The sequence below is a fragment of the Phodopus roborovskii genome, unplaced genomic scaffold (genome assembly GCF_943737965.1).
Source record: "Phodopus roborovskii unplaced genomic scaffold, PHOROB, whole genome shotgun sequence".
Classification (NCBI taxonomy): Eukaryota; Metazoa; Chordata; class Mammalia; order Rodentia; family Cricetidae; genus Phodopus; species Phodopus roborovskii.
Genome location: NW_026125052.1, coordinates 3,811,754 through 3,828,526, shown reverse-complemented (window position 1 = coordinate 3,828,526; position 16,773 = coordinate 3,811,754). Strand labels below are relative to the sequence as shown.

Genomic DNA, 16,773 nt, shown 5'->3' with positions numbered 1-16,773 from the left:
CAGCCCCATTTCCCTGATCTTACAGTTATGCTGCAAAGCAATAGTGAGGCTTGGAATTAATGAAAGGATAACCCAGAACTATTTGGTAAAAAGCAACAGGAGTATCTACCTTGAGCCCTAAGGTTGGATTAATACACAGGTAGAAATGGAGCTACACAAGAAAGCCCAAGCCGACTTCAGCCTTTTGCAGCCTTGGGGGCCAGCACTCTGCTAGCCCTGCCTCTCTGGAGGCTGTTGGCTCTCAGCTTGGGAACAAGCTGAGCCTTGAGGTTGGGGGAAATCTGTATTCAGCAGTGGGAGACACTGATCGTTTTGTTTTTTTTAATCTCACATACTGTTTTCTACTTCCTGACCATGTTTCCCTCACTCGCTGTCAATGATGCTGTGTCTCTGTCCTGCCAATAGTGCTCCGCATCACTCAGGGTCCTTGTGCTTCCATGTGCTGCTTTCTGCTGGGGAAAAGTAGCTATTCCTGTTGTGAAGCAGCCCTGCCTCCTGTTCTCTCCAGGGCATATGCACTGAAGTGTCTTTATCCTGTGTTCCAGAGGGCTGAGCTTTTCAACATTCTGTGTGGGAAGACATTTTATTGGTGGGTGAGGATTTATAACAAACTTTTCCTATATAGGGAAAAAGAGAAGTTGTTTTCTCATTGGATACAAGAAGCCCTTCACCACCCTGACGCACTCGTTCTAATTTGGGCCAGGTCCTTAGTAACAGAGTCATGCTCATTTGGTGGTGACTCATGTCAAATGGAGATGTCATTTTAGTATAGCAGGATCAAGAGCTTTAAGTGCTGTGGTAGCTATTGCAGTGACCCCCCCCCCCAGGCTGTTAGTTCTCTATACAGTGTTTTCAAAGCTCCCTAAAAATACCATGGGGAAGATTGTTCTGGTTTTTGTTTTTAAAGGTATATAAAGCATATCAGTTCCTTAATATCCAGGGACTGGGAATATTTCTTCTGTACCAAGCAGATACTTTGTGTATACACACACACACACACACACACACACACACACACACACAAAGCATATCAGTTCCTTAATATCCAGGGACTGGGAATATTTCTTCTGTACCAAGCAGATACTTTGTGTACACACACACACACACCTACCTACCTACATGACCTCACTGACTACCCAGTAGGTCAGAAATGAAACAGGTTAGAACTGGACTCATTTAAGAAAAAGGCTGCCCAGAGTCGGGCGGTAGGTGGTGCACGCCTTTAATCTCAGCAATGGGAGGCAGAGGCAGGTGGATTGAGTTTGAGGCTAGCCTGGTCTGTCTACAGGGAGAGTTCCAGGACAGCCAGAGCTGATCCAGAGAAACCCTGTTTTAAAACACAATGAGGGAGGGAGGGAAGGAAGGAAGGATGGAGGGAAGGACGGAAGGAAGGTCTGCCAGGTGTGGTGGCAGAGACAAAAGTATACCCATGAGTTCCAGGCTAGCCAGAGTGACAGTCAGACCTCATTTTAAAAAATAAAAAGGGGTGGTAGTGGAATTCATGTTAACAGCGAACTAGGAAGAATAGAGACATAGTAAACAGGTTACCAGCCCTTAGACAAGTCACAAACATGCCATGTTTTTAAACATACACCCAGGTATTGTGTGTGTGTGTGTAGTGTACATGTATGCCACAGTGTGCATGTAGTGGAAAGTAAACTTCAGGAATTGATTGGTTCCTGATGTCCATCACATTGCACATCAGAGGTTGAACTAAAGTAAATCATCAGGTTTGGTAGCAAGTGCCTTTACCTTCTAATCCTTCTTACCTGATCCAGATTTTAAATTAATTAATTAATTAATTTATATTTTATGAGTATTTATGGAATGCCCATGGAGGCCAGAAGAGGCATTATATCTCTTGGGATTGAGTTACACATGGTTGTGACCATTACCATATGGGTTGAGAATTGAACCATTCCTGTCCGGTGTATCATACACATTTTATATGTATAAATGAGGCAAGCATGGTGATAAACATGTTTCATCTCAGCAGATGCAGGTAGACCTGTATAATTTTGAGGCCAGCCTGGTCTATACAGCAAGTTCCAGGCTGCCAGGGCTACACAATGAGACCTTGTTTCAAAAAATAAAATGCTTTGAGAAACATGAATTTGTAATATGAAATAGTCTCTCAAATGCAGCTTGTATTAATTATAAATTGCTTCTCAATGAGAATTTGGTGTCTTTTATTTTCTTTGACTCTGGTCTTAAATTATTTTCAGAGCTTACGATGTGGGACCACAGGAGTAGTGACTTTTATCAGAGGCAACATGCTCCACGTGGCATGGGTGGGCGATTCCCAGGTTATGCTTGTAAGAAAGGGCCAAGCTGTTGAACTAATGAAACCACACAAACCAGACAGAGAGGTATGTATGAGCTGTTCTAATAGAGCACGCCAAAATGGCAGCTTTGTAGTTATTAATTAGGATCCTCTGAGTATTACTATTGCCTTTACTCTCCTCCTAAAGGAGAAATACAGAAAACCTTTTCACAGAGACAATGGGTAATGCATCTGTTTAAAGTGGATAAATCCTGAATCCAATTATTTGCTTTTTATTGCACTGCTCTAGGATGAAAAGCAGCGAATTGAGGCCCTTGGAGGTTGTGTAGTGTGGTTTGGTGCCTGGAGGGTGAATGGAAGTCTATCAGTCTCCAGAGCTATAGGTAGGAAAAAAAACAATTTTATTTCTCCAAAGTCGTCTAGCTCACTGTCTTGTGTTAACTCTGACATGAAGGAACATGAAGGAACTTAAGATGTTAATTTATATGCTCAGAATGCTTATCACTGTTTAAAACCAAAATGATCATTTCACTCCATTTCCAGAAAACAGGTTTTCTCCAAACTTCCTATGGCTTCTATCTTTACTTCTTTTTGTTTGTTTGTTTGTTTTTGTTTTTTGGTGAATTATAAAATTACATGAGCAAAACTCTTAGAAAAAATACATTTTATACAAAACTATTTTTGAAATGTGGAACATATGTTTTTTTGAGAGAGGGTCTCTCTATGTAGACCAGGCTGTACTCTGCCTCGAGTGCTGGTATTAAAGGTGTGCACCACCACAGCTGGCCCAGGAAATGTAATTTGACAAATAATCTTGCATTCAAGTTTTTCTTCCTCCCTTCCTCCCTCCTCAAACATGCTAGGGAGCAAATCTAGGGCTCTACCCACTGGTCCTTCAAGCATTCCAAAAGAACTGGTCTCCCTGAAACGAAGGGCAAAGCTGTTATAAAACAGGGATCGACTCTGCTGCCTTTGTCATGCTGTGTGCGGTTAGCCTCATGGTTAGCTTCTCTTCCAGCTGCTTTTTCTTCAGCACACAGACTCACGTGTAAGTCTAATGAGTCCATTCGGTGTTGCTCATGTGTCTGTGCTCTGGACTGACTGCTTGGGATCACTAGCCTTTGAAAAACAAATGTGTGTTTCATGGGTCTAGCAAATGTGCATGTTTACCACAACCCTTAATCTTTACCTCCCCAAAGAGGGAACTGACATACAGCTAGCATAGACAAAGTCTGCATCTAATTACCAAATTTAGTTTATCGATAGCAAAGGTTCCAGAACAAGAACCTGAAAGATTTGGTTTAGTTTCATCAGTGATTTGAGTTATTCCCACTTTTGAAAAGGGGCTGCTGGCAAGCTGTGAAGTGCCCCAGATATGAGCATGAGGAGTTGAATGAAAAAGAGAGCTAAACAAGTATAAATACCTCATCAAGAATAGTTTTATCTTACAATGAGGGACTTTTATTTAGGTACTCTGGAACAAGGCCAAAAGGGGGAAATTCTTGTACCTGAAATACACTCTTATATACAATTATTTTTGACAACCAGAGCTCATCAAGACCTCTTCATGTTCTTCTGACAGTGTGTCAGGAGACTGACATGGATCTCTACAAAGCCAACTTAAGTAGATTCTGGCCTTGGTACTAAAAAGAGGCTACAAGGTGAAACTAAAGCAGAGTAAGAATGCCCTTGAGTTAAGTGACACCCTAAGAAGGAATAAGGTCGAAAGCACAGGTGAAGTGATTTTTCAGTTGGATAGGTGACACTCTACCTTTAGAGAGGGAAACTCCAAGGATAGAAATACTTTTAGGAATAACAATGAGTAGAGGAGGCAAGAGAAGTTTCTCTGCCAGCCTGTGGTGGTCTTCAGATTCGACGCTAAATAGTCTGGACTTATGAGGTTAATTAGCAGAGGGACCTAACAACTAGGTTTGTCTTTTCAAGCACTTGCTGTGATATCGTAGAATACAGACACGTGTAGATAGCTTTGATAGATCATGCAGAAGGCTGTGGGGACAGTGCTGGAGACAAAGACGTCTAAACAGGAGACACGGGGGAGGGTATAAATTGGTGAGACAGATGATAGTTTGTGAGGAAGAGGAAAATTAACTTCCAGGTTTCTGACTTTGTGAGTAGGAAGACAATGAAGTGTAATAAAGAAGCAGCAGTTGGCAGGGGGTGAGTTCAATTAGACATATTTTCAGTTCTAGGTACTGATGGGAAGTCTTGGAAGAGATTTTGTATGTACTTGGAAATACAGATCTGGAATTTAGCTGAAAGTTAAGTTGGAGACATTCCATTTCAGCAATGGCATTTACCATGTGTACACACACATATGTTGAAACTATAGTCATGAGTAACACTTCCCAGAAAATATATATTGTGTGAAGATGCCAAGATGAGGTCCATGAGTTAAGGGTAACACAGTGGACACACACTCTAGGTTTGGACCTGGGGTCTGCCACTTTATAGGCTATTGATCTTTTCTTAAGATTTATTTATTTATTATGTATACAGTGTTCTGGCATGTAGATGGTTGTAAGCCACCATGTGGGCACTGGGAATTGAACTCAGGACCTCTGGAAGAACAGCCCAGTGCTCTTAACCTCTGAGCCATCTCTCTAGCACTAGGCTATTGATCTTGGAACGTTTCAGGATGGTTTGCTCCTTTATAAAGTGAGATTACCAGCACCCAGTTCCTGATTCATGTGTAAGGTGGCAGAATATGTATCTCATTCAGAACTGTACCCAGCACATTCTTAGTCATGACCGTTGTACTATTAAATCAAGGAACAAAAAAAAAAAAAAAAAAAAACAGGAAAAGATGAAGGACAGAGTACATGCAATTATTTCAGATGCCAGGAAAAGAAGGCTTCTAGGGCTGTAGTCAAGGGCTGCAGAGGTCCTGTGAGAAATGGGGTTTAAAAAAAAAAAAAAAAAAAAAAAAAAAAAAAAGGAACTATGGGCTGGAGAGATGGCTCAGCAATAAAAAGCACTTGTTGCTCTTGCAGCGGTTCCTAGCGCTCACATGTTAGCTTACATTTGTTAATTCCGGTTCCAGGAGATCTGTTGCCTTCTTCTAACATATTTGGGCACCAGGTACACATGTGATAAATATACATACACAGGCAAAACATAACTAATTTTTAAAAAGAAATGGAATTTTAAAAGGAAATAACTGGTTTTATCTAACAGAAATGTTTTAAATTGGTAAGTATAAGAACATACTAAGTATGATATGGAAAGATAGACAGGGTGGCACATGCGTGTGATCCCTGCACTTGGGAGGCTGACAGCACTGGGAGTTACATAGTACAGTGTCTTAAAAAAGAAAGAAAGAAAGAAAGAAAGAAAGAAAGAAAGAAAGAAAGGAAGGAAGGAAGGAAGAAAGAAAGAAAGAAAGCAGAATTATATTCAAGAGTAAGTAAAAGCGAAACAACAAATAAACTGACTATGGTAGTGTATAGAGGTCAACTCTACCCACCCCCATGCCAACAGTAGTGGTGGTAGGGAATGTGGGGCTTTTCCTTTGGTTTTGTTTGTAGGAAGATTGAGGAAATTCAAGTCTTACAATTTTCTTTTAAGTAAGAAATCAATGAATCTACCAAGGTTCAGTTTAACAGAAAAGGAAGATTTGGGAGACTCGCTGCAAAGGGCTTTAAAGGGGATAGGAAAAGGGGCTAAGGAACAGTTTGACTCCACTTAGAAAACAGCACTCAAAGCTTTGACAACTAGAAGCTTTTCAATTGTTTCACTCCATGAGCCTTTCATTTATGAGCTGAAGTTGACAGCATATGGAGAGAGGAGGCTGAAGACACAGGATGCTACCATCTCCACCAAGAGATGGGTTTTTTTTTGCCCTCCTACCGAACTTGGGGGCGAAATGCCACAAATCTGACACAACATGGAGCGGGTGAAAAGCCAGAGTCCTGGCATTATTTCCTCTCTGTAAATCTTTATGTTAACTGTTAGCACTAAAACAAGATTTTTTTTTTTCCTAACAGTATAACTCAGATCACATTTAATTTTAGAAGAGTTCAGAAACTCATATTTCAATCTGGTATAATAGGTTAAATAAAGTGGACTGGTGGGGACACTGATCTTGCCTTTAGAAGTTATGAGTAGCTTCAACAATCTCTTGGAATATTATAGTAAGAAATGAAATCAAAACCATGCTTTTAAGAGGGAAGAGGATCAGACGTTCAAAGACAGTCTTGGCTACAAAGCAAGCTTGATGCCAGCCTGGGCTATGTGAATGAGATCTTGGCTCAAGGAAAAAAAAGGTAGGCAGGACAGTGGATGAAGAATTCTACGTGTCAGAATAGGAGTGAAACTAGGAATATGTAAGGCCAAAAGGGCCATCTGTTTCTTATTACAAATAAATACATTAATCTAAAAAATGATATCCGGTAAATATCCATTTTCCTAATATCAACATGCTGCATACAGCAAATGGCCCACACTGTTTATAGATTATCCACAGGGTTGCTATTGAACTGTTTTGAGCCTATCTGACATGTTTGAAAGCAAGAGAGAATCTACAGCAGATACTAGAAATAATGAATTACATAGTAAGGCCACTGTCCCAGCTTCATTTCTGTTGCTGTGGTAAAATGTCCCGACAACAAGCAACTTCAGGGATGAACAGATTTAGTTTAGCTCCCAATTCCAGGTTGTTAGTCCATCATACTGTCAAAATCACAGCAGTATCAACTTAAGACAGCCACTCGCAGCATATCCACAGTAAAGAAGAGAGGCAAGTGACTCTAAACTTAGCTGGCTTTCTCAGTCCAGAACCTAAAAACCCAGTTAACTCAATTAGAAGAAAAAACAAAACAAAACAAAAACAATACAAAAAACCTCATAGGCATGTCCACATCCACAGAGACTAATTCTCCATTGAGGCTATTCCTGAGGTAAATAAGGTTGTATCCAGCTAGCAATGTCAATTAACGTAGCCTGTCTTCTTTCTAGTACAATGAGAAATATATAGGTACAAGGGGAAGAGCTAACATTTAGAGCTAGGCACTAAGTTATAGGGCACTTCTTCACATACCATTTGATGGCCAAGGACAATAGCTGGCCTAAGAAAAATAACGGATGAAAACAATGCAGGAATGTTGTAAGGTCTGTATTTTAAAGTTCCAAAATCCTTGTAGAAGATGGGTGATCTCAGCAACCTTGAGAGAAACCTGTGGCTCAAGGCCTCAAGTGTGTTAGACATCTCCCTAACACTGCCTTGTGCCTGCTTATGTTGTTAGCATGTTGTCAGGGGATGAGCATCAACACAGGTGGGTCATCTGTGAAGACAAGAGGACACTTACTGTGGGCTTTCTGTCTGTTCTACAGACATTAAGTACAACAGTATCAAAGAGAAGTCAAATGGACCAGAAGCCAAGCAGTCTATGTCCTAGCTCTGTGGCTAAGGCCCACAGTTTCCTTGGCTTTAGGAAGTCACACTTGGTTTTTAGTAACTCAGATCTTTCTCCATGTTTACAATATGAGCCTACTTATTTGATTTTTAAAAATGTAACAAAAATTGTTTAATGAGAAAAACAGGCAGAACTTAGGGTCCCCCTCCCCAATGTTCTCAGGTTTCAATTAAACCAAACCCAATCACTAGTAAGAGAACTACTGAACCAACAGTTCTCCTATGTATAACTGATAATTTTCAGTACAGCAACAAATTTAGATTTGATGTGATTTGTTGCTTTAGTCATCAAGGCTTAAACTGTAGTCAGAGGCACAAGGTTGACACTCACAAGGAATTGAGCCCTACAACTTGCTTTTTTAAAACTGGAATTAAAAGTACAAGCAACATCAAGGTAACACAGCATTCAAGAGTTTCAATTATAATTTTTAAATAAAAATTTCCCATTAAGTTACAACTGCCCATAGTATTGGCCATAGGTATTTTAAACATTTAGATGAGCCACAGTCTGCCTTCTGACAACCTTCCCTTCTAACTCCCACAGGAGATGCTGAACATAAGCCATACATCTGTGGAGACGCAGATTCTGCCTCAACTGTTTTGGATGGGACTGAAGACTACCTCATTCTGGCCTGTGATGGCTTCTATGATACCGTAAACCCTGATGAGGCAGTGAAGGTTGTGTCTGACCACTTGAAAGAGAATAATGGAGACAGCAGCATGGTTGCCCACAAATTAGTAGCATCAGCTCGTGATGCGGGGTCAAGTGATAACATCACTGTTATTGTGGTATTCCTGAGGGACATGAACAAAGCTGTAAATGTTAGTGAGGAGTCAGATTGGACAGACAACTCTTTTCAAGGAGGGCAAGAAGATGGTGGGGATGATAAGGAAAATCATGGAGAGTGCAAACGCCCTTGGCCTCAGCACCAGTGTTCAGCACCAGCCGATCTAGGCTATGAGGGGCGAGTGGATTCATTCACTGATAGAACTAGCCTGAGCCCAGGGCCCCAAATCAACGTGCTGGAAGATCCAGACTACCTAGATCTCACACAAATAGAAGGAAGCAAAACTCACAGTACCCAGTTTTTGCCACCAGTTGAGATGATTGGTCTTGGTACATCAAAGAAAGCAGATCTTAATGAGCTAATGGAGGAAAAATCAGTCAAGTCATCATTGCCTGAATGGAGTGGTGCTGGAGAGTTTCTGGCTTCTTTTAATTTGGGTTCAACAGGGCAACAGATATGCAGAATGGAGAGCTTGTCTCCTGTCTGTTCTGGGTTGGAAAATGAACAGTTCAAATCCCCAGGGAAAACAGCGTCTAGATTGTATCATTTACACCACCACTACTCCAAAAGGCAGCGTGGATTCAGGCTTAATCCAAAGTCTTATTCGTTTCTTTCTGCTCTAGAGCCTTCTCACAAAATAGGCATTAGCCTCTCCTCACTTACTCGAAGTGGGAAGAGAAACAAGATGTTAAGAAGTTCGTTGCCATGGAGGGAAAATAGCTGGGAAGGGTATAGTGGAAACGTGAAGATTAGAAAGCGTAATGATATTCCATGCCTAGACAGCCCCTGGAGCTATAAAATATAAGACTTTTCTTCAATGTAGGCTAGCTAGTGCTCTCAAAAATACAACTATCAGAGTAGAAACAAGGTAGACATTTTTAACATACACGTGCTTCATTTTGAATCCATTGATGGCTCAATCCTTAAATGTATATAGATCTCTAGGAAACTCAAAATAGTGTTTTCAATCTTAAAAGAAGTATTGGCGGTTTCACTAGCAAAATTATACAACTGGTCCCTGTGATGTGTCTTTATACCTACATACAGCCCACTCTCCACCATCCCTTCACGTCACTGCTGGAAGCCTTGAAGTTATTCCAGTCAGAATACATGGTATGGAAATCACAAGTATCTGGTCTGATGTACCTGATCTAAAAGAAACAGGGCAGAATTAAATTTTGGGGGGAAATGTCCCTCAAGATCCTAGGGACCATGAAGGATCCCTCTCCAGTTGTTTGGGTTAAAGACCAAAAGCCACACAGGTCTTAACTGCTGAAGAAGGATGCAGTGAGCCAGTACCAAAGTGTCATATTCTCAGACTTAGGAGGCAGTATGCAGTAAGATAACTTATTCATTTTTTCATAGAAAATGAAAGGCAACTATGAGTATTTTTAATTTGAGAGTTTCGTAACCTGTTATGGTGCTTTTGGTGGAATTTTGTTGCTCATTTTAGGAGACCTCTGTCAGCTGGCTGTAAGCTATGATACTGTTCTTCAGAAATCTCAGGAATAAGTAGGTTAAGAGATGATGGCAGCTATGACAGAAGACTCAAATGCCATTTAAGAGGAGTTGTGAAAATATCACTTCTATATTTTCTGCTTTTTTAAAAAGTTTACAGACAGCAAAGGCATATATTACTATAATATAAACATAGTTTGAATAATGAAGCAACGATAGTTTTAATGTCTCTAAAATTGTTTTCCCCCAAGGAAATGAAGTAATTGGTATGAAGGAGACTGAGTGCAAACCCAGAGGCCATGTGCACAGGAGAATGCAGATTACTGAGGGCCAGGGCTGTTTAGTTGAAAGTAGAAGACGAGCCAGAGTCCAGCTACCCACTTCAGACTACAGTGACAGGTCATGTGCTTCTCATTTCAATACTTCAATAATAGTTTATAGTTTTAAACTATAAACTATAACCAGAAACCTATCTTCACCTAAAAACAGCAAATTCACTATCAGATTTATTCAGTAAGGCAGCCTGGTTTATCTCAGTCATGAATGTTTCCATGTTCCCCACCCCATCATCACCCATGGGCTAGCCAGGCCAACAGGCAGGAATAGCTGCTCAGTGGTGGCTCTACTAACTAAAGGTTCTTGCCGAGGCACAGCCACTGCCTAATCATGTTCTATGTAACAACACAATTCATGTTCTTTCTCCAAACCAGAGAGGACTAAGACCCTCAAATTTCAGAGACAGGTGACTCTAGCATGTCACAGGTACCAGCAGAGCTACATCAAACCATTAAGGACCAAAAAGCAGCTTCTCTTCAGCACTGGTCAAACTCTTAACCTACAGCTTTTATTTTTCAAAATTCTAAGTGGAGCTTTTCAGTATTTGTTTTTGTTGACCTTGGAGTCATTTTTCTTCCCTCCAGTCTCGAGACACTGCTGAGAAGGAATAAATGTGGCTCCACCTCAACAGTATTAGGACTTCATCATCTTTCTGATGCTTGCCCATAAATGGACCTCACTCATGTCAGTCAGTTTTTGAAGTCCAGATCTTGCTGACAACCCATCATGTGCAGGGCCAGTTTCAAACCAAATTTCTAAAGAAACAAAACAGAGGGAATAGAACACAGGTGTGCATCATTTCCCAAAATAGCTAAGTACATTTCAAAGAATTTCTGTGGTTATCTATTGATAAAGTTTTTGATCAGAATAAGGAGAAAAGAAAAAGAATGAGGCGATAGGCTTTTTATCAGTGGGGGTAAAAAAAAAAATGGGTGGATGAAACTTGGGCAAACAGACCCATTTTGAAAGGTCTGGGTTTTGTAGGTCTGACTACACAGCAGTGTTAACTCCATTTCTCATATCATTAGCTCTCTAGAAAATAGAGAAAAGTACTTCTAGTGTGGTCAAGTTAACAAACCAATACTGTAAAAACTAACTCTTCATTTGTTCACAATGTGCGTATTTATAAGGTAGGTAGGTACCATTTGTACGGTAAGTCCTTTAACATTCTATAATATTCAAGTAGTGGTTATTGGCCTGATATATGCTGCTGTTGGTTCTATAAACCAGATGAGAAGCAGTGCTTTGTGAAATGCAGTGTTAAACCTTAATGCCACTGGTGATAGGAAGTAGATCCCTTCAGTTCAAATCCTCTGCCCTTATTTGCTGCTTGCTAATGTAAGCAATAAGTAACCCTCTAACTAATGATATCTATACATTTCTGTAACTTATACTTAATGATGGTGTATCTGGTGATTGTAAAAATATTAGGCAGATTAAAAGTAACTATACAATATATATTAATTGTAAATGCTGAGGTATAGTCTGTAAGTTGTGTATTTTGTACCTCTATTTCATTGTGCAATTTAGTGGTGGTGAAAAGTCCAACACTCAATTCTTAAAGAGTGGCAGTATCCCTTTTTCAGTTACCATGATCTGCATACATTTGTTTGCTTGCTAAACCAGTTTTGTTACAGTAGGAAATAGCAAAACAAATATAGACAAGAAAGTGTAGTATCTGATAGGAAAGCAGACTTCAAGTCACCAACTGAGGTTACTACTCCTTGTACATTCACTGTGAGTTGCAAAAGGCATCAGTCCCTAATTTCAAAGGTTCCCTTTTCATTCTTTTTAGATATGGACATTGGGAAAGATTTCTGAGGTTGGCAACATTACAGCACCAAATACTGGAGCTATTAATTCTATTTATTTCTGTACAACAGAGGTCAGACAGAAAAACATGTATATACTTTTTCTTTACCTACAAGTGCCATCCATTGTCCTTGAAGTAATTATGAGTTCATGTTGTATTTAATTTGAGGAGGCACCTTGAAAGTAATATCTTTTCAAAGGACAATGTCAGTAATGTCAACAGTAAGTCTAACCCTGACCACATTTATAGTGGTCTCGCATTGACACTGCGTTTTCATGACACCACACTCCACTGTGCCAGTAAGTGCAACATCCAAGGGGCAGACGAGAATGATGCAGTTCAGTGTTGTAGATGAGCTGCTGTGCTTCAAGTGCTTCCTCCACATCAAAGACTGGCTGAGGTTTTGGGAGAAAAAGGTCTAAATTGTTTTAATTTTTAAATGCACTCAATGAGTTTTTTCAACACTCAAAGATTTGTTTTCACCTTTCAAAAGCAGGATTTGATCTATAAAAAGATGGTGGTTTCTTCAAAACAAATGATATGCCAGTATTATAACATCCAGATAGATAGTATTGATTGAACAAACTGCTGTTACATCCTCCAGCAGCATTTGATCTATTCAAGCCTATTTATTATACTAATTAGAAATATAAGCGAGGAAAGGGGGTTCCACTGACACAGCAGTCACTTTTGAAAAGGAAATATTTTAATTATCTTTGATGTATTAGATAATGCAGATACATCATTGTAATCTCTCTAGGTGCTCTTTGGTGAGAGACAAGCTTTCTCTTATTCATGACATTTCTCTGCAAAGAATTCTCTCTGGAGTGAAGTGAGTGAAGTTACGATTTACAAACCCACTCTACAGATCACTTTTGAGTTGAGTTGTAATCATAAGTGATCTTTTATGTTTTATTTATTAAAACTGTCTATTCAGGTAAGGAGTATGTCAAAATTTTGCCAACATCTTAATAAAACTCAGCAATTAAAAAAAACACCAGTTATTTGTCTTATTCATAAATTATTAAGTTGAGTTACTCACTGCTCAAACTTGGCAGATCCCTCAGCCTTTTAAGGTTTAAGATTGTTTTAACACAATCTCCACGGGTCTTTCAAATTTTTGTTTGTTTTTATTTCTATGTAGCCCTGACTGTGCCAAAGCTCACTATGTAGACCAGGCTGGCCTCAAACATGGAGATCCACCTGCCTCTGTCTCCCGAGGGCTGGGACTAAGGGAGCACATCAATACTGAAGATGGAAGTTTTCTTACACCATATGAACATGGGAAGCTGCGAAGCTGCAAGTCTGCTACATGATGCTTTAACATTACCATCCATCCACTCAACAAAAAACAGCAGAGAAAGGAGAGGTCTCTTCTTGTGCTCCCTACTGGTTTAACTGGGATAAGAAAAGGAGAGGTGGAACCTGCACCAAGCTTAGCAGCAATTCCTCAGATCTTGCAGTGATGTTATTCTTAGATCTTTGCACACAACTGCCCAAGCTTCCCTTCATGTCACTGAATTTCAATCTTGAGAGGAAAGAAATAATCAACTGAGTGGTGGCTCTGTCTTTCTGGAGGGTTTGTCTAGAGGAACAGGTACAGGAAGGAGAGAGAAAAGTGAAGACAAATGCGCAGGGTATGCGCATCTAAAGCACAGCAGCGGTTCTCAACCTGGCTGTCTCAGGCCCCAAAGACCATCACAAAACACATACTTACAGTTACATCCCAATTCACAACAGTAGCAAAATTAGTTAAGAAGTAGCAACAAAGTAATTTTATGGTTGGGGGGTCACAGCATTAGGAAGGCTGAGAACCACTGAAAGGGATGGACCCAGCTAACACACTGTGACTCCTTTACCAGCAAGATTTATTTCACAGTCACAACAATCTTAAAACTCCTAATTTCCTTTTCATTTAGGCCTTAGCATAACTTTATAAAGAAAGGAAGCGATATTTGAAGGTGCTTGCTTTGCAGGAATGATTTTGAAAAAATTCTAAAATTTGATAATTAAGATGAACACCTCTTTCTGAAATAACAGCATCATTATTCTAAGTGAATCACTAGTATAACAATTATTTGTGTAGGGTTAGGGTCTATCAAAGGTAAAGCACTTGCCAACATGTGTGGCCCTGGGCTAGGTCCATCCCATGCCACCATTAGCTTTTGACCTGTACCCCAGATGCTTGTTACCTTAAGAACTAATAAAGAACACTTCTTTGTGCTTTAGGAGTCTACTTTTGCTTGGCTTCAGAATAAACTTACTGAAGAACTTTTATTCGTATTTCAAATAAATCAGTTTCTTTTCTGACTCTTCAAACTATTCAAATATTGTTTAATAACAGAGTTCCTCCTTAGCTGTCAGATGATGCATTATCACAGAATCTCCAAGTCAAGGTGTTCTGACCTCATGGTGCAAAAATCACATCCTGGCACATAGGTTATTACCTAGTTTTTTCTGATCCTGTTTCAGAAAAGGGGGAAAAGTGTGTAAAGTCATAGAGAATGATATATGTTTGGAGAAATCTTTTTTCCAGGTGAGAAACCAGAGTTAAAGATGAAAAGGCCCCCACTTTCACTGAGGTGATAAGACAGGTAGGACACAGGGGCAAGTGAGACCAGCAAAGTTGCTAAGGACTCACTCACCAGTGGAGGCAGGACTCAATGAGGTGGGACTGGGGACGGGCACTGCAGTCTATCCCAGTGACAAGTGAGGAGACACCACCTCCCTATAGTACGTGGGCAGAGAAGTAGCAGGGGGCTCACCTGCAACATGTCAGCCAGAGAAAATGTTCTCACAAACAGAGCAGTGAATGCATACACAGCCCAAACTGCAGAGTGGCTGACAGTACACACTGTTTGCTCTTAAGAATCCTCAAGCAGAGATTTTGTTTTTTTTTTTTTAACTTCTGTAAATACTGATCAAAAAGCCACAAACATTATGGTACCTCTCATAGAAGTTTATCTACAGTTCACCACATACTTACACATGACTCAGCCTACAAATGACACCAACTTCCTGAACTTAGGACAAACCCACAGGTTTAGGGCTTTCAAGCCCTAACTTTGAACCTGCTTTGAAGACCAACTTCAAGTTCAGGACCCCCAGGCCACCCTTACACTTGACCAGCTGGCTCCAAGTTTGAGGTTTCCACCACTAAGCTGTTTGGTAACTCAGAGTCTTCTTGAGTTCTGTGCAGGGCTCTGTGATCACTGTTTTATTCTTAAGGAAGCGTGTAGTTATGAACCAGTGAAGGTAGACACATAGGAAGACTCTCAAGTCCCAACTGTGACACTTCTTGTACTGGCAGATGACACAGTGCTGAGAAGCTGGCATACTCCCTCAGGCTTCTACATCAGCTACCTGGTTTCAGATGACCTAGAACCTTATCAAATCACACGGTCACCTAGGAGAGTCTGAAGATTTAGAGACTAGTTCCCAGAATATGGGTCAGAACAGCCAAGTCTATATTATCACACATCTGACAACCCTACTCACAGGCATAAAATTCCATTCAGAATGAAGACTGCTCACATAAATGTCTGTTCAGAAACATGCTACTCTGAAAATGACCCAAATTCTTTAAGTAGGTAAATGAATTACAGTCGAACAACTAGTGGAATGCACACATAAGATGGATAAATGTAATTGGCCTTTACACACTACATGACTATATACTGTGTGAGTCTATTTATATGACACTATGAAACAGGGGAAGCTAAAGCACAAAGAACAATGGTACCCAGAACGCTGGGGGAAGTGTTACCTACAAAGGGCCACCACAGGGAATTATTAGGAAGATTGCAGATGGCCATGATTAATCTAAGTACATTAACACTGAATCACAGAATCATAATGCAGAGGGTAGGAAAAGAAAGATGCTAAGGTAATCTTGAAGTTGAGAATCTAAAATAACTGAAAGTATTTTGACATGATATTCAAAGTCCTAAGACTACAAGAACTGTACACTAGCTGTATGCCAGGGCATTCATCCAGCTACTTAGGAGGCTGACAAAAAAGGATACCTTGAGCACTGGAGTTTGAGCCTGGGTAGTATGTAAAACCCCATTTCAAAACCACACAAGTGATATTTAAGGTGTTTTTTTCCTCACAAGGACATAGGTCGGATATATCATAAATAAAAATTACTTAATGTTAAAATGAGGAAAACAGAAAAAGCATGGACCAGGCATGGTGATACATGCAGATCTGAGTACAAGCCAGCCTGGTTTACAGAATGAGTTCCAGGATAGCCAGAGCTATGCAGAGAAACTGTCTTGAAAACAAAAAAGACAAAAAAATTAGTTCTGATCCAACCTTCACATGGTTGGCTATTATAAATAAGAGCAAAGCCTACAATGATACAGGTATTGACCCACACTTTTTCTATAGGAAAAAAAAAAAAACAAAAAACAAAAAAACAAAAAAAACATTTAGCTAGCCATAGAGACTGATGCCCATAATCCTCAGGAGCCTGAGAAGGGATGATTGCAATTTCCAGGACAACCTGGACTACATAAAGATGATCTAAAAAAGTTTATACACATACTTACCCATTGGCTATGAGGAGTTATGATACTACAGTAAGCACACACTGCCACTCATTTTGTTTGTAACATGATATTCAGATAAAAGTTCCTCAAAAAGTTGAATCATAGCTGAG

General features: G+C 40.0%; 2 protein-coding genes across 3 annotated transcripts in view; one reads left to right on the top strand and one right to left on the bottom strand.

Moving 5' to 3' along the window:
• Ppm1e (protein phosphatase, Mg2+/Mn2+ dependent 1E) overlaps positions 1 to 10,315 on the top strand; it is a 118,753-nt gene extending 108,438 nt beyond the window's left edge. Inside the window, exons 5-7 of the mRNA XM_051188982.1 lie at positions 2,226 to 2,369; positions 2,574 to 2,667; positions 8,260 to 10,315. Coding sequence (XP_051044939.1) covers positions 2,226 to 2,369; positions 2,574 to 2,667; positions 8,260 to 9,308 — 1,287 coding nt within the window. The 3' untranslated portion in view covers positions 9,309 to 10,315. The remainder of the gene's footprint in view (positions 1 to 2,225; positions 2,370 to 2,573; positions 2,668 to 8,259) is intronic.
• The window catches only part of Trim37 (tripartite motif containing 37), a 125,694-nt gene that overhangs the window by 11,297 nt on the left and 97,624 nt on the right, over positions 1 to 16,773 (bottom strand). The gene's annotated exons all lie outside the window — the stretch shown is intronic.